This window comes from Grampus griseus (genome assembly GCF_964374135.1).
Source record: "Grampus griseus genome assembly, chromosome: 2".
NCBI lineage: Eukaryota > Metazoa > Chordata > Mammalia > Artiodactyla > Delphinidae > Grampus > Grampus griseus.
The window spans coordinates 108,338,139-108,355,847 of NC_139018.1; the positions used below are offsets into that span (position 1 = coordinate 108,338,139).

General features: G+C 47.4%; 1 protein-coding gene across 6 annotated transcripts in view; it reads right to left on the reverse strand.

Moving 5' to 3' along the window:
* PARP16 (poly(ADP-ribose) polymerase family member 16) overlaps positions 1-17,709 on the reverse strand; it is a 40,705-nt gene that overhangs the window by 17,795 nt on the left and 5,201 nt on the right. Inside the window, exons 2-7 of one of the 6 annotated variants that reach the window (XM_082648721.1) lie at positions 11,200-11,337; positions 8,698-8,904; positions 5,769-5,940; positions 4,222-4,363; positions 2,163-2,241; positions 827-1,548 (exon numbers count right to left, since the gene is read on the reverse strand). In XM_082648721.1, the coding sequence (XP_082504847.1) occupies positions 1,441-1,548; positions 2,163-2,241; positions 4,222-4,363; positions 5,769-5,940; positions 8,698-8,904; positions 11,200-11,337 (846 nt within the window). In that variant the 3' untranslated portion in view covers positions 827-1,440. Of the gene's footprint in view, positions 1-826; positions 2,245-4,221; positions 4,364-5,768; positions 5,941-8,697; positions 8,905-11,199; positions 11,338-17,709 lie in introns of those variants that run through there. The other 5 variants (XM_082648720.1, XM_082648725.1, XM_082648723.1 and 2 more) reach the window with 5 other exon arrangements.

A 17,709-nucleotide genomic window follows, 5' to 3' on the forward strand; every position in this document is an offset into this window, starting at 1 on the left:
AAATCTGATATCACTTCCTTGGTTAAAATCTAATGGCTCTCCCCAGCCCACCACTTTTAAGGTCTTTCATGATCTGTTCCCTGCCCACCTTTCCAGCCTCATTTCTCACCACAGCCTCTTCCTGTAGGACCCTCCTGCTTTCACCTTCTCCAGAAAGAACTCTAGGTCTTTGCGCTGTTCGCACTGCCTGAAATGCTTTTCCTCCACCTCTTAGCCTGATACCAATGTCTTTCAGGTTTCAGTTGAACGTCACCTTTCCTGGGTGCCCCGTGGGGCTGAAGAGCATGATGCTTACGAGACTGACACTGAGCCAGGTTCAACCCCCAGCTCTGCCACTTCCCAGCCATGTAACCTTGGGCAACCTATTCAACTCTCTGGGCCTTCACTTTCTTATCTGTCGTGAGGATTAAAGAAATCAATACATGTAAGGTGCCTTGCAGGCTCCAGGGTGTCACCTCCATATTTCCTGACCCCAGACCATGTTAAGATTCCTTGCCAAGTAGCTTCCAAAACTCCCTTATGATACCGTATAATGCCAACTTCACTTCTGAGGATGTTTGTCCATCTGCCTACCTTGCTAGACTGTCAGCTCTGTGAGGGCAGGGGCAGTCTGACCTGATTCTGCTCCTACTTCTAGTCCCTGGCACACAGTAGGGTCTCATATTTGCTAAATCAATAACTATAAATCCAATGCCTACAGATATCCTGGAGATATATACTCTCCAGCAAACGGCCACCTCGAACAAGGACGGATAAAATTTTTCCCAACAATGAATACACAGCAGCCTCGTGCTGAGGCTGAAAGCAGTCACAAAGGCAACTTGGAAATTAGGAAAATACCTTTATTATCTCTGAAATGCGCCAATATTCAATGTAAAAACCAAGATAGTGGCTTTTTCACAACCTCACAAATTATAGAAAAGTGAATTTCCACATTCTTTACAGAAATCTCCCCCCTAAATCAGATAGGGCTCCGTGACAGCTGACACGGGGCAGAGAATACAGCAGGTAGAACCAGGGCTCTCTGAGCAGCCTGAGGCTTTTCCTGAACATTTAAAGCCCAGGCTGAGTCCCAGAGACTTGCGGGCCCTGTGAGGGAGGCTCAGCCCACACACATCCGTGGCACACCGAGGCAGGCCTCTATCTCAAAGGCCAGCTGCCCACAGAAGGCCTGCAGTGTGGCACCTGTGGCTAACAGGCCACAATCAAGGCAGGTTCGTGAGAAGGAGAGCAGGAGGCAGGCCTACAGCTCAAATCCTTCTCTCTAAAATACGGCCAGGAAAGAGGCTGTGGACACTGGCCAAATGGTGCTCTAGGTTTAGAAATTCCCCTTTTACTCAGCTCACAAAGACTAATTTGTCAAACAGCTACTTTAAAAAAAAAAAAATCAGAAAACAAACATTTGGTTCCATTTCAGCTGTAATCAGCAGTTGGTAATTTTTAGAAAAAGATGACTTGATTTGCTCTTTGTTTTCTATCGGTTCTCTGACTCCTTCCTTTCTCATCCATGGTTGGGGCAGAGGGGTTACAGCTGTAGCAGAAGGCTCTCTGTTAATGTGAGAAAACTGTGAAAGTGTTTTGCACTCACATACAAAGGCTGATGGAATTCAAACCAATCCCACCGATTTTTATGGGAAACATGACTGTTCCTCTCGGGTATCTCAAGTCAAAACAAGGCAACCGCCTAGTGATTTATAGTCCCCACTACACATTTCCGCCTTCCAGAAGGCGTTAGAGAAGGGCCAACGTCCGCCAGAAGCAATTGTAAACACCCCACTGACAGCCTGGACACTTTGTTTTTAAATGCAGCAGGACTTTCTCCTTTGGCCCTGGCAAAAAAGACAACTCCCTAAGACTACTTAGGAAGGCGCAGACAGGAAATCTCCCCCAAAACCTAAGAGGGAGGGGCCAGTAGCCTCCGTTGACTAGAGTGTGGCTGAGAGCATCATCAAAGGCAATTGATACATTTATGGCATATAAAAATTGTCCTGTGGTCCCCAACTGGCCCCCAGGCTTGACCTAGCTGGATGTGAGGCCCGGGAGGGACAGAACAAGTTATCATAAGGCACGTGGTTGCGGTGGTCCCCACACCAGGCCCAGAAAGATCATCTCTTCTCGCGATTCCAAAAGTGTTGGAAAGCTGAGGAGTTGATGACACTCACTATGAGCAGCAGCAGCAGATACAGGGATATCATGACCGTGAACCAATGGCTGGAAACCCAGGAGAGCTGGCTTGAAGCCCTGCTTCAGGGGGAAAAAAGAGTTGATGTTGGAACAAAGAGAAAAACATTTTTTTAAAGTGTATGCAACAACTTCTGGCTCAAAGAAGATGAAATGATCGATTTCATCCTCTGAATGAGCCATGAAAAGCAGCTTTGTGCATGCTCCTTTGCTCAAAGAATCTGAGGCTGGGCTTCCCTGGTGGCACAGTGGTTAAGAATCCACCTGCCAATGCAGGGGACACGGGTTCGAGCCCTAGTCCGGGAAGATCCCACATGCCGTGGAGCAACTAAGCCCGTGGGCCACAACTACTGAGCCTGCGCTCTAGAACCCGTGAGCCACAACTACTGAAGCCCGCGTGTCTAGAGCCCGAGCTCTGCAACAAGAGAAGCCACCGCAATGAGAAGCCCGCGCACCACAGTGAAGAGTAGCCCCTGCTCGCCGCAACTAGAGAAAGCCGCACACAGCAACAAAGACCCGATGCAGCCAAAAATAAATAATAAATTAATTAATTAATTTTTAAAAATCTGGGGCTATTTGCCCTGGCGCTGACACGCCTTTCACCAGAATTTCTCAACCTGGTTACCTATTCCAAAAGTTATTTCCCTTCATTGGTAGGAATAATAGAATGAGTAAAATTAAGCAACTGAAAACTAAATCATGCTCACAGCTGGGCTAAAGAAACCAGAAAGAACAGAGATACGGGCAGATTTAGATGAAAAGTAGAATTCTATTAAATGAAGAGGGAACTTGAGTCACCATGGGAACCAAGTAGAAGAGTATAAAGGTGGTTGGTGGGCCTCACTGGAGCACGCGGACAAATTACAGCTAACACGTCTGTCGCTGACCAACACCACGAAGATCTTTTCTAGATGTACAAAGACAGCTATGCAATGAGCTCATCCTGATCTTTTCTTTTATAGCTCCTCTTGTACCTTTTATAACCTGTCTTTTCCTAAGCAAGACTTTGGTATCTAGAAGGATGATCTCACTAAGGGTGTCTGACCAGATGACAGCAAGTGGCAGGGTATTCAGCAAGTCTTTTCACTCTCAGACATGCACAAGTATTATTCTGAGCAGGGGAAATCCTCTTTTGCCCGCTGGGAGAGGATCTAAACCATCCAAGTGTGCACTAGAGAGACACTCCAGGAAGAAGTGGGAAAGGAATGGAATTTTCAACTTGAAAAAGCCGGATGATTTTAAACCAAAGGATAACGTCCCCCACACTTAGGAACCCGGTACGTATTTCCCAGATTTAAGGAGGGAGGATTTTACTAGATACTGCATTCTGAAGCATAGAAGCCACTGGTGTGTACGAGTAGGAGTCAAGAGTATTAACAATCACCCTTTCCCTGTCTTGCCTGTTCACCTGCTGCTCATCCCCATGAGAAACTCTACCACGGACCCCCAACAGTGTGACAAAATCTCAAAGTGACCCGCAACCCTGGAGAGCCCTGCCATACCCTCGAAAACACAATGCTGAGACGGCATGAGGAATCCACCGCTCTCAGGTTCTTAGGCGCTGGAAGGCCTCATCTGCTGTTGGATTCAACACTCTCATTTTAGAGATAAAGATGAAGCATCTCAGGTCCAGAGAGGAGCAGGTGGTGGTTCGACAGCCAGCTTGGGAAGTGACCAAGCTGGACGGCACATAATCCCAGCCAGATCCTGGCACCACCCTGCCTCTCAGCGCAAGCCAGTGAGTGGGTTTCAGACCGTGATCAGGAGCCCAAGTGGCAAAGGGGCTTCACAGTTGGGCTTCATTCAGTCCCTCAAGTTATTTATGTTAACAAAGCTCTTCTTCACTAGAATATACAGTCCCTTAGGGCCAGGACCAGATTCTATTCGACCTGTATTCCTCACTTCTTACCCCTTACATAAAGCGGAGATAGCTGAGGTGTAAGGCTGGGGGAGAGGAGCTGCTGATAACTAAGAACCCAACACTATGAATGCAGCCTTTAGTTGTTCTCCTGGACCTCACACAGGGACCATCCTTCTCACCTCTTGGGCTGCTTCTGTGAGTACACCAGCAGGTACTTCACTCGCAGGAGCTGGTTATTGGTGACCACAAAGTACTTTGGAGGGATGTCTCCCCCTTCACTGTGCTTGATCCTCGCTCTTCTGCGATCTATCTCCCTGGAATCTAAATAAGGAGATAAAGCACAACTTTACAGGGGGAAGATACAATAAAAACAGAAGCAAACTATGAAAAGAAATGGGTCAAGCACCCTGGTCCTGAGGGTGGAGAAGCCCCGAGAGGCAGAGGAATGGGCTGTGTGTGTACGTGAAGCAGGACTTAAAAATAGGAGAGTCCGACAAGCAGACAACCGGGAGGAGGAAAAGGGATAGGAAACTAAAAGGGATACAAGAGGGAAAAAACTGAGTTGGGAAAGCAGAGGGAAGAAGCAGATTGATGGCCATAACAGAAAAATAATCTGGGACTAGAAATAAGACTTGATCTGAAACAAACTTTTTAACAGCATTTTAAATTAACGGTTCTGGATTCGAGTTTCTTAGAACACTTATCTTCCACCTTTTGTACCAAGACTTGTTTCAAAAAACAAAACAAAACCTTTCCTTTTAGTAACATGAAAAGCTTTACCAGAAAGAACCAAAACAAAAAAACCCACAAAAGGTCAAAGCTTCGTGACAGCAGACGTTGCAAGGTTTTGTCCTAATGTTTAATGTCACGGTTTGCAGACTTCCTAAGAATTACAAAAGCGAATATTCGTGCTGTCTGGTTTGGGAGAGTGGCGTCAGACCTGGGCCCATTCCTCAGGATTCCAATTGTTTTACATTAGAGGCCAGGAACAGACAGTTTTCTCAATTCTCCTTTTCTCAGTGGAACCAACAGGCCAGCTCTGGAGACTAGAATGACAGTTCTATGACCTCTGCCTTTGAGGGCAAAACAGCAGGGGGCACGGGGCAAAGATCTAAGGCACATATCAGGAGAGCAGACTGAGGTGGCCCAGTATTCATCCACTCCCTAGAGAGTCCAGGATTCACCCCCATGGCCTCAGGTGCCCCTCACATCCTCTGGGGGCTCCAGCACACAGCAGAGCAGCCTGGAGGAACAGCGTGTGGACGCAAGTCTTTAGCTTCAGTTTAGCAAATGTTTATTGAATGTCAAGTATGTACCAGACTCCCTGCTGACCCCAGGTGCCCAAGAGTGAATCAGATCCAGTCTCTACCTTCAGTGAGACTGTGCTCTGGCCTCACACACTCATTTTCATCTTCTCCACCCCAAAGTTTTCCTTGAGCACTTGGACCCACCATGATTGCCCCTTCCTCTGAGCTGCCGCTGTGGACCTCATCAGCACCCTCAGCTGGCACTCCCTACCCACTGCCCTGTAGTCAGTGATACCTTTTCCACTGTGCGTTCAGTCCATAAGGAGACTGCTCACTGCCTGAAGGCAGGCCCTGTCCTACACTGTTAACCCAGCACATCCCTTGGCATGCAGTGGGTGCTCCACCCAGCAGCTGGGCCAAAGGCAAAAGCCTGACACCCAGAGGCCTGCAGCACAGGTCTGGGCTAAGTGCTCACTCACCCTTCTTCTTCGTGTGGCACTTGACGTCTGGATGGTCGATGACCTCGCACACGGCCACACAGCTAAGGATGGGGCCCAGGAGGCTGTGCTGCCACCCATGGCCATGGGGGCTGTAAATGAGAGCCAGGCTCAAGTCACTGGTGAGGTAGGTCCCTTCCCCGAACAAGGATGTCTGAAATGGCAGATCAACAGAAAAGAAACAGGGCTGGGTGAATGCAGAGTTGGCACAGCAAGATGACACAGGTCTTTCTTCAACAGGTTGTTAACACAATCTTCAAGCCTCTTTTTTTCCCCCAGCAAAAGGCATAAGATCAAATAATCCTATGACATCGTCACAGGGTTATTACAAAACACATTCCTATCTGACGACAGTTTAACTGATTGTGGGTGTGGCTAACTAACCTGGCAAACTAGTAGTTCCAGTGCTTAAGGCTGAGTGAGAAAACCACAGGGATAAGAGTCAAACGGACCCAAGTTTGAATCCTGCCTATCCCTCTAACAAGCTAGCAAGTTATATAAACTCTCTGGGTCTCAGTTTCTACATCTGCAAAGCGGTGACAACACTGTCTCCTCAAGGATTCAATGAGATGATGCACATAGAGCACCGCACAGGACACCTGGCACAAGACAGGGGTGGGTATGCCGTCACAGGTTCTGATGTCGTAGGGTATCAGGCATTCCTGCTACATGAATGTGTTAAGCATGGCTACACTGACAGGCTTGCAGAAGCAAAGTCATGCCCTTATGTACAGGGAGGGGGTAACACCTGAGTGACTAAGGGAAGTAATCGGAGTCATTACTTGGAACAGAAACGCATCTCTCAGGCCAGAAACTGTAACCAAATGAGGCAGGCCTATATGAGGGGCAGGGTAAGTTTTGCTCTTTGTGTTGGTGTCGACCAAGAAAATGTCCAAAATTCTAGGAGGCAGGTCCCTGGTGGTGATGCTAATTTGGTGTCCTCCACGAGGAAGCATGCCAGGTGAAAGAGAAGGATCTCAGGTGAAATACCTACAAGCTGAGGCTACAGCAGGCATAGCAAACATATCCTTTGCCCATGGTAGACATCAATAATCAACCGTGACGCCGACATAAAAATATCAATCATGGCACTCATTCATACTGACTCAGAATCCTTCTCAGCACAACATTCTAGGTAACTGCTACCAGTGGATGGAATTTGACATGAGCTGTAATCCAGATGCTATTCTTGGGCCACGGTGTCAGTACCTTAAGATGATGAATGGCCTCAAACAGCTCACTGAATGTCCTCTACTTGCTAACTGAGAAACATCCTAGTCAGTGGCACCAGGCTTCCACAACTCTAAGCCGATTAAGGGAAGTGTAGGGGAAATGAAACAAGCCTTTCCTTGGCCTTGTTACAGTGTCCCCATGTCTCAAAAGTTAACACAGACTTTCTCCAAGGACACGGATGTCCTCTGATCTGACCCCACATCCATTTCTGCTTATGCCTGCCATGTATACGCCATTCCCTAGACTCAAGAACCATGAGCAGGAGAGCACAACAGCAGGAAACTTGGGGTATCCCTACGAGAAAAACAATCTCAGAGCTTCAACTGGCAGGTAGGCTCCCCCAAGCAAGCCCCTCACTGAAAACCCAGACAGAGGAGCCAGAAGAGCATCCACGTCACCAAAGGACTATGATGAGATGCTTCTAAGCAGCCAACTCCCTCAGGCACTGAAGTGAAGGTTTGGTTACAAGACTAGAATCTGCAGGCAACTTCTCCAGGTGGGCTCTGGTGTGAAGCAGAGGCCCCCTGGATTCCAGTAGCCTGGCCATAATAATAAGCTGAGAGCCAGCTGTAAACAAGCCCATCATCCTCGCAAAACCCAACTGTGCTAATCAGCGGCAGCCGTGCTGGAAAAGCCTCTCCAGCCTCGGGGCTGCATCAGCCACGACTGAGCCCACAGCTCGCGGAGCCAGTTCCCCAGACAAGGCAGATGCTGGGACGACTGGCGGAAAGGCTGCAGCCCTCCAGACACCCCAGAGTCGCTCTCCGTCAGCCTCTAAAAGCAGCCACTGCTTCCTTGGTACTTAAGTACAGGAAGAGCCCTTTGCATACATGAACTGTTTCAATCCTATCAGGGCACCAGCACTTGGGTCATGGAATCCTATTTTACAGATGAGGACACCGGAGCTCTGAGAGGTTAAGTAAACTTCCCCAGGATTGCAGAGCTGCAAAGGTGGTCTTTCTGGCTCCTGTCTGTATTCTTCCTCCTTCGCCTCACTGAGGGACAAAATAAGTGCTGACAAAGAAGGGGTGGTTGACACTCCTGACAAAGGAAGGAAAGGTGCTCAAAGAGGGAGCTCCTCTCCTGTTTCCCCAAGGGCTGACTCTGTTGGCGGGTCCCCTAGGCAGGTGTTTCTCAAACTTCAACATGCATACGAATCACCTAGGAGTTTGTTAAATTGTGATTTCTGATCAGGCAGTCTGCGGTGGGCCCGAGAGTCCACGTGTTCAACAAGCTCCCAGGTGATGTGGACGCCACTGGTCCAGGGATCATGCTGAGGAGTGAGGGCTGGCCACCCACTGGGATCGCCTGGGGAGCTCTGAAAGCACACTGGTGCCCGGGCCCCACGTTGGTCGGGGATGCGGCCAGGCATTGGGATTTTTAATAGCTCCCCAAGTGACTCTAAATGTGCAGCCAAGGCTGGGAACCATCTTTAAACCGATGCTTCTCAAACATTAATCAGTATAGGAGTCACCTGGAGATCTTGTTAAAATGCAGGCTCTGACGCAGAAGGTCAGGGGGGCCCAGGATTCTGCCTTTTCACAGGCTCCCGAGCAACGCTGCTGTTGCTGGTCTGCAGACCACACTTTGAGTGGCAAGGCCTTAGTGAGCCTACCCACCCTCACCCCTACCAGCCCTGACACACAGCCCCCCCCATGTCAGCAGCCTCGGGCCCCACCTTGTTCAGGTGGCAGTGCAGGCCATTGTGGATGATGGAATGGAAGTTTTCTAGGCGGCTCCCATGGAAGGCGTAGATTAGGTCTCGTTCTCCTTTGGTCTCATAAAATTTGGCGTTGGCTGGGTCGGAGTACTCAATTTCAAACAGGAAGTCCGGCACGGGGACAGGCGTGTGAGGGGCACCAGTCAGCTTTTGGATCTTTTCAAACTTGAAAACATGCAAGAAGTTGAAGTTTTATTTGGGAAGTTGGTTAAATGTGCTGCCAAAATGGCCTCCTAAAGCCTTGGGCTTAACGCCTATGGGCTCTGCTCATGAGAAGAACTGGCTTCACAGGAATAAAAACATCAGTTTATAAACAAGTCCAGAGCTTATAGCTCAAGGCTGCTTTCCTCTAACAATATTTTTCCCTGAGAAGCATGAATTGCTCCTTCTAACTAAAGATCACTTCAAATTTTCATTACACTTTCACATCTATTTCCTGCATTCCATCTTGACAATAATCTTAGGAGGTGGAAAGATGTGATGATGAATTACAGAAATGGCCACAACATTTTTTCCTCCCATCCCTGTCCACTCACCCCTCTGCAATGCGAGTTTGCAGGTGGAATTCCACCAAGATTTCATCAGGAGATGGAATCTATTTCTCCACCCCTTAAATCTGGGCTTGGCCATGTCACTTCCCTTGGTAAACATACGGCAAACAGAGACTTGAAAAGAGCTTGCCCTTCCTTGTCTGCTGCTGGGAACCCTTCACAAGCCCTGCTAACCTTCTATAGGATGACAGCCTCGTAGAGGAAGGCCCCAACCACAGCAGCCATCCCCGCTGAAGCCCCCCACACACAAGTGAGGCTACCCTGGATCAGCCCCAGGCGAGCCAGCCCCACCAATAAGAACCACCCAGCCAACCCACAGAATCACGAGAAGCAATCAGTGTTGTTTTAAGCCAGTAGATTTGGGGGATGGTTTGTTATGCAATGAAAGTTAACTGATACAGAAGGGTAAGCTCCTTCCTAAAGGGTAATAATCCTCTTCAGGGCAGAGACCACACCATTTCCAAGATTTCCAAACAGTACGTCACAGACCAAAGCCAGTCTGTGTTAAAGTTTTCTCTGGGTTGTGATTACATGACAAAAATAAGGGCAATTTAACAGATATATTTACATTGATGTAAGGTTGCCATGATCCCTTCTTTGGAAGAACTGTCCTTTATTCTGAAGTCAGGGCCATCCTTTTTTTTTTGTATTAAAATATCCTTTTATAAAATGATACATGGTAGACAATATCCTTACTTGGGCACAATAAAAAGTTGATAATCCTGGGTCCCAACACTCCATATTTTAATGGAACTTAGCAGATGGGATTGGGATTTGAACCCAGAGCCTGAGGATTTCCACTACGATAATCAAAAATCAAGGAGCAGCTGCCTTATCTACTTTACAAATAGCACCCAACTCCAGTAGGCGCTTGATGCCCTTATGAGGAATGAGTAAATGAATGAATAAATCTAAATTTAACAGATGACGAAAGTGAAACCCAGAGATCATCTAGGAGTTAGCAGCCCAGCCCGACCTGAATACAGGTCTCCTGACTCCCTCTCCAGGGCTGTTTATGTTATCTTACCATCCAACATGGATGGAGGATGTCCCTAGACACCACAAACGAGATGCCTAATTCTACGCCACTTAAGGAGGATTTCTGTCTTTAGCAGGAACTTATAAAACTGAATGCTCTTAAATTAAAACTGATTAAGTGAGGAATAGTACAAACTCCTGCTGCCGCTTACAGGAAAGAACACCTGATCAGGGATGTGCCTGTCCTACACCCTGATCCTTGTCATCCCAGCCCGTCCCCGCAAGATCGCAGCCAAGCAAGGGAAGCCAAATTATGGAATATCTGGCCTGTGCCAGAGACTGTACTGCGGGTGAGACACATTCTATTATAGCTCCCTTCTGAGGTAACTATTAATATTCTCAATTTACAAATGGGGAAAAGAAGACTCAATAATAGATGGGAATGGGATTTGAACCCAGAGCCTGAGGATTTCCACCACTTCGCGTTCTGTCTCTTTGCTTCCTGACAGCTGGAATGTTTGGTCCACCCTTGCCAGAAGTACCTGGGGTGCTTCTGATACCCAACTTTTACTGAGCCCCTAGCATGTGCCCTTAGGCATTGTTCTAAGTGAGAAAATTCATTTAATTCTCACAGCCAGTTCCCTGATGGAAGTATACTATTATTATCCCCATTTTACAGATGAGGAAACTGAGGTACTGAAATGCACCCAGTAACCTGCTCAAGGTCCCGCTGGTAAGAGGGAGAACACAGCTTTGTAGTGCCAGTGTACAAGTTCCTGGGCCCCACTCTAGACACAGAATCAGAATTTCTGGGGACACAAGGTCCAGGAATCTGCATTTTCAATAAGCTTCCCAGGTCATGCTGGTGCACAAAGAGGTCCCAGAGCCCTCCAGGCCCAGGAATCTGTGATCCTATAGACCAAAGTCTCACCTCTGACTTTCCTGCACTGTGGATTGTCAGGACCTTTGAGGATAAAATCCAGCTCACCAGGTCCCAGGCCCATGTGTCTTTGTCTCCTGAGGACTGGAGAAGTTCTTTCAGGTTGGGTAACTTAGTGGCATCTGCAAGCTGAAGTGAGGAAAACCTCCGTTAGCAAGGATCTTGGACAAAATGATCGTAACCCCAGGTGCCCTCTAGTGGTAAGGCAGGCGACCTGCACTTATTTCAGGTTCCAAGGAATTTCTTCAGAGGGAAATGCAACAGGTCTACGATCCCTTTCCAAATACTGCCCAACTCCAAATGTTCTGAACACTGGAAGGTTATCTGTAACTCAACTGGTACAAAACCTAACCTGAGCTGATGTGCGGTTCGTTTAATCTTAATTATCCCACTTTGTGTTACTACTGATGAGATGCATTTTGCTGCAGAACTATTAATACCTGATTATGGGACGCACCCCGCTGGAGGTGTTACCAAATACATGGTATATACACATGTCGGTAAAGGGTTACAAAGCCTTCTCCCTTCAGCATGAGTTAATTTTCTGTTAACCTGTTCCCCTGGAGACCAGACAAAGGTAATATAGCAACTACATACAGAACCAGGCAACGCTGCTTTTGGTAAAGATGACCCAGAACGGTAACTGCATCTGGACTGGAGGAAACAGTGGGGAATCCATGGTTTTGGGTTTCCCTGAGTGTGGTGACTTTTTGTGAGGACACTGGCAGCTATGTCTACGCTGTTCTTACTAGAGAGACCAGCCTCCATGGAACATGGGGCTTCATTAGACCAGTGCAGTTCCTGCAGCCACCCAACATGAATCTCATCTCCTTACACCCGAACTGTCCCTCTCGGGGGCAAGACTAGCTCCTGGACCTCTATGTGGACTATAGCAAGGACTTCTGCAGAAATGGAATGCCCTCCTGTGAGCTGTGATCCATCCCAGAGCCTTCTGATTTAGGCTGGTACCCGGTGTGGCCTGTGACAGGTGTCTTGAGGGGGACAATATTGCCTTTGTAAAATCAGGCAGAATCAATTCCGAAACAGATCTGGTGCCGGGATTTCTGATAAGGGACTGTGGACCTGGACTAGCAGAGAGCTACAAGGTATCTGTAGCTTTTGCTCAGAAATTAAAACTGACTAGAAGCCAGATCTCTCCAGCATGGCATTTAAAACACCACTGCAGACTGGTGCAATCTGTGAACATACCTCCTCCAAGCTTTGCTCACTCAGTCCCCTGGAGCGCCCCTTCCCCACCTCTACCAACCCAGGTATCCCCTCTCCTCCAAAACCCTAAAGCACTCAGCCCCAATACTCTCTCCCCAGAATGGCCAGGACTCGCGGAGACCAAGGACTGTCTTGTGTTTTTCTAGCTCTCCTGTTTCCTGGATGTAGAGAAAAGAGCAGACAGATCTCAGATTGATTCCCTGCTCCTCAGGCAAAGCACCAGACCTGGCTGAGCCTCGATCTCTCTAACACGGGAACCCCACTATCTCCATGTGGATTGTCAGGAAGATTAAAGAAGGTAACAGAATCTCAGGGTCTGGTCTATACAGTGTATGTCCATTTCTGTTCTTTGTATTTCTCCCTGGACAACACATACCTTTCCTAGGGATGTAGCTGGTACTTCATGAATACCAGTAGCTTTTTCCCCCGTTTCTAGATAGTTCACTGTTGCCAACCTTGGGGGGTTCATTTCTTAACCCTGTAGTTGAAAATCAGAAACCTTTCAGGGCTGCTTTATTCCTGTCTCTATTTCTAAAGATTCAATCAATAGCCTCAGCCTTCTGAAAAAACTATCTCTACATGCCTTGCAGGCCATCCGTGAGGATCCAATTTAAAGACATGGGGCTTCCCTGGTGGCGCAGTGGTTGAGAGTCCGCCTGCCGATGCAACAGATACGGGTTCGTGCCCCGGTCAGGGAAGATCCCACACGCCGCAGAGCGGCTGGGCCCGTGAGCCGTGGCCACTGAGCCTACGTGTCTGGAGCCTGTGCTCCGCAACGGGAGAGGCCACAACAGTGAGAGGCCCACGTACTGAAAAAAAACAAGAACAACAACAACAAAAAAATAACAAAGACATGGATATGAAAAATGGGCAGAAGAACGAAATAGACATTTCTCCAAAGAAGATATACAGACAGCCAACAAACACATGAAAGAATGCTCAACATCATTAATCATTAGAGAAATGCAAATCAAAACTACAATGAGATATCATCTCACACCAGTCAGAATGGCCATCATCAAAAAATCTACAAACAATAAATGCTGGAGAGGGTGTGAATAAAAGGGAACCTTCCTGCACTGTTGGTGGGAATATAAATTGATATAGCCACTATGGAGAACAGTATGGAGGTTCCTTAAAAAACTAAAAATAGAACTACCATACAACCCAGCAATCCCACTACTGGGCATATACCCTGAGAAAACCAAAATTCAAAAATAGTCATGTACCATAATGTTCATTGCAGCTCTATGTGCAATAGCCAGGACATGGAAGCAACCTAAGTGTCCAGCGACAGATGAATGCATAAAGAAGATGTGGCACATATATACAATGGAATATTACTCAGCCATAAAAAGAAATGAAATTGAGTTATTTGTAGTGAGGTGGATGGACCTAGAGTCTGTCATACAGAGTGAAGTAAGTCAGAAAGAGAAGAACAAATACCATATGGTAACACATATATATAGAATCTAAAAAAAAAAAAAGTTCTGAAGAACCTAGGGGCAGGACAGGAATAAAGACACAGACCTACTAGAGAATGGACTTGAGGATAAGGGAAGGAGGAAGGGTAAGCTGGGACGAAGTGAGAGAGTGGCATGGACATATATACACTACCAAATGTAAAATAAATAGCTAGTGGGAAGCAGCTGCATAGCACAGGGAGATCAGCTCGGTGCTTTGTGACCACCTAGAGGGGTGGGATAGGGAGGGTGGGAGGGAGACGCAAGAGGGAGGAGACATGGGGATATATGCATATGTATGGTTGATTCACTTTGTTATAAAGCAGAAACTAACACACCACTGTAAAGCAATTATACTCCAATAAAGATGTTATAAATAAATAAATAAAAACATGGATGTGTAGATGCTCCACAGCAGGGAGGCAGAAAGGTAAATAATTATGACTTAAAACTATTCACTGTCATAACAAAGACGGATACAAACTACAAAAGGGGCCAGGCGGGACTCCTGTTGGGTAGGCGCTTTGAGAAAAGGGAGTGGTCAGGCAAGTCTTCAAAGGGGAGATGCTGTGTGCTCGGGTTGGACAGGCAAAGGCACAGAAGCACGGAAGTGCAGCATGTAGTCAGGGATGTGGATGGCAACGAGGGAGGTTAACTGTGCGAGCTCTCCTCCTGGGCGGCCCAGGTCCAAACCTGGGCTCTTACACCCCTTACTAGCTGTGTGACCTGGGTGAGTTAACCTGTGTCTCAGTTTCCTCAAACATATAATTGGGACAAGGTGAGCCACTTCACAGGATGCCAGTGAAGGTTAACCAAGTTAAACTAGTGCAGTGCTTAGAGCAACAGGAAGGTATTAAGTTAGTGGGACTGCCATGATTGTTATCATTAACTGCAAATAGTTCAGTATGCCTGGAGCCTAGAGTATGGGGGAGGGGTCGCCAGGAGGAACAGGAGTGAGGTGACTTGAGATCAGCCAGTGAAGGGCCTTGTATCCCCCTTGGGGACTCTGGCCTTTGTTCTGTAGGCAACATGGAGCCCCTGAGGGTACCTGAAGATGCATTCCGAATGACATACCCTCAGGGACACCTCGGCCTCCCCTGTCCCTCTTCTCTACTCCTGGTCCACACCTGTTACGCCAGAGCCAGAGCAGTCTTCTCTCCCACTGGGATCACCACTCCCATCACTGCTCCCCAATCCCACCTGTGAGCCGCAGCCTTTGCCAACAGTCCAGATCAAGGCACAGGGGGCCTCACAAAAGGACCGTCAGTTAACCCAGGCCCCTTTCAGGGGTTCAGTCTGTGGAAGTGGGAGAGAACTCTCCCAACTCTGAGCTGGGCCCAGGCCTCTTCCAGGGCTCAGGCCCTCAGACACACTGCTGCCTGCCCACTGCTGCCTGTGTGTCCTGCAGGGCTGCCCTCGTCCCCACTCTTAACCCCTCGGCTGACCTCCCTAATGTCCTGTTTCACTTTTCAAGCTACTCTGAAAAATCAATCTGCTACAAAAAGTTAACAGGCTTCTTCCTCTTGTGACCAAACCTGTCTGTATTTGAGCAGGGCTTTCTGAGGACCAGGTAGACTGTATTTTATCTGGCAACCAGCGTGTAGTGAGGGACGTGGATGGCAACGAGGGAGGTTAACTGTACGAGCTCTCCTCCCAGGCAGCCAGATAACATACAATCTGCTCAGTTAAATTTGAATTTCAGATAAACAACAATATTTTTTTAAATATATAACCCATGCAATATTTGGGGCATACCTGTGCTAAAAAAATTATTTGTTGCTTCTCTGAAGTTCGAATTTGTATTTCGGTCTATATTTTTTAATCTGCTAAAACCAGCAGCCCTCCCCTTAACAAGGCCCTTCAGAATCTGGGCTGGCCTCTGCCTAAGAGAACCTTCTGCCACAGACTTCCCACCTGCTCCCCCCATGTTGTTCCTCAGCTGCCCTATGTCTCTCCTCCCCTGTGCTTCTGCAGCTGCCCAGCATAACATTCAGTCTTCAAAGCCAGCCTAAAGTCACCTGCCCTGTCCCTGACCCCCCATGACCTCTGTGCTCCCCTTGTGCTCAGTGCAGAATCCCAGGTTCGTCCTTGACTCTCTGGGACCATCTCAAATCTGCTTAAGACAAACGCTTCCTGAGGGCCAACCACATCTTACGTATCCTGGAGTCTCAGAGGCCAGCCTGCAGCCTGACATCAAGTTCAGAATGAGATAGTAATAGCTACGATTTGTTGAGGCCTTATTACATGCCAGGCACTGGGCTAAATGCTGTGCATGTCTCGTCTCATTTTATCCTCACGACAGCCCAGCTTAAAGATGATCATCAGAGACATGCAAATCAAAACCACAATGAGGTATCACCTCACACGTGTCAGAATGGCCATCTACCCACCTACCCACCTACCACTGCTCGGTATATATCTGAAGAAAAGGAAAACACTAATTTGAGAAGACACATGCGCCCCAACGTTCATAGCAGCTCTATTTACAATAGCCAAGATATGGAAGCAACCTAAGTGTCCATCAGCAGATGAATGGATAAATAAGATAGGTGTTTGTGTGTGTATACACACACACACACACACACACACACACTATGGAATACTACTCAGCCATAAAAAAGAATGAAAATTTGCCATTTGCAACAACATGGATGGACTTGGAGGGTATTATGCTAAGTGAAATAAGTCCAACAGAGAAAGACAAATGATATCACTTATATGTGGAATCTAAAAAATAAAACTAGTGAATATAACAAAACAGCAACAGACTCACAGATATAAAGAACTAGTGGTTATCAGTGGGAAGAAGGAAGGGGGGAGGGGCAGGAGAGAGGTACGGGATTAGGAGGTACAAACTACTATGTACAAACTAGACAAGCTACAAGGATATGTTGTACAGTGCAGGGAAATAGCCAATATTTTTTAATAATTATAAATGGAGTATAACCTTTAAAAATTGTGAATCACTGTTATACACCTGAAACCTATATAATACTGTAAATCAACTAAACCTCAATAAAAGAATTTTTTTTAATTTTAAAACATAAATACATACATACAAGTGAGGAAACTGAGGCTTAGAAAGGTTAAGTACCTTGCCTAGGGTCACATAGCTATTCATTGGCAAGGAAGAGACATGAAGCCAGGTGGTCTGACTCCAGAGTCCATTCTCTGTGATGCTCTCCTACCAAATCAATGGAGAAATTTAGTAATAGACTGAATATTTTAGCCCAAAAGAGTCAATCCAAGTAGGACTTTAAGAGGCTACTTGGGAAGCTTTAGGTATGTTTCCTGAATAACACAACCAAGACTGCTACTGGGTATGCTTAACCCCTATCAAAGGTAGGAAGAAAGATGTATGTCACGTGTAGTATGGGGCAGGGGCAGGAGACAGAAAACCCTCCATCTAGACAAGAGTTATGAACCACAGCTGGTGACAGTGGAAGGCATTTATCAACAACTGGCTTGAGGAGAAAGTGTGCAGGAGGAAGGCAGCTGTTTCTGGGGGCTGAGGGGCAGGCAAAGGGAAAGGTTTTCAAAGCAAGTAGGATGGGAGTGGGGCCTGGAGTGAGGGGGAGGAATCTGAGAGAGAGCATTCCCAGTGGGAAAGAACACGGTGAGGAGGCAGAGAAGGAAACAGTGCCTGTCCCAAAAGGTGGTCAGGGCTCAAATGTCCCTAGGGCCAGAGAGGTGATGAAAATGAGTAAGGGGGGGCTTCCCTGGTGGCGCAGTGGTTGAGAGTCCGCCTGTCGATGCAGGGGACACAGGTTTGTGCCCTGGTCCGGGAAGATCCCACATGCCGCGGAGCGGC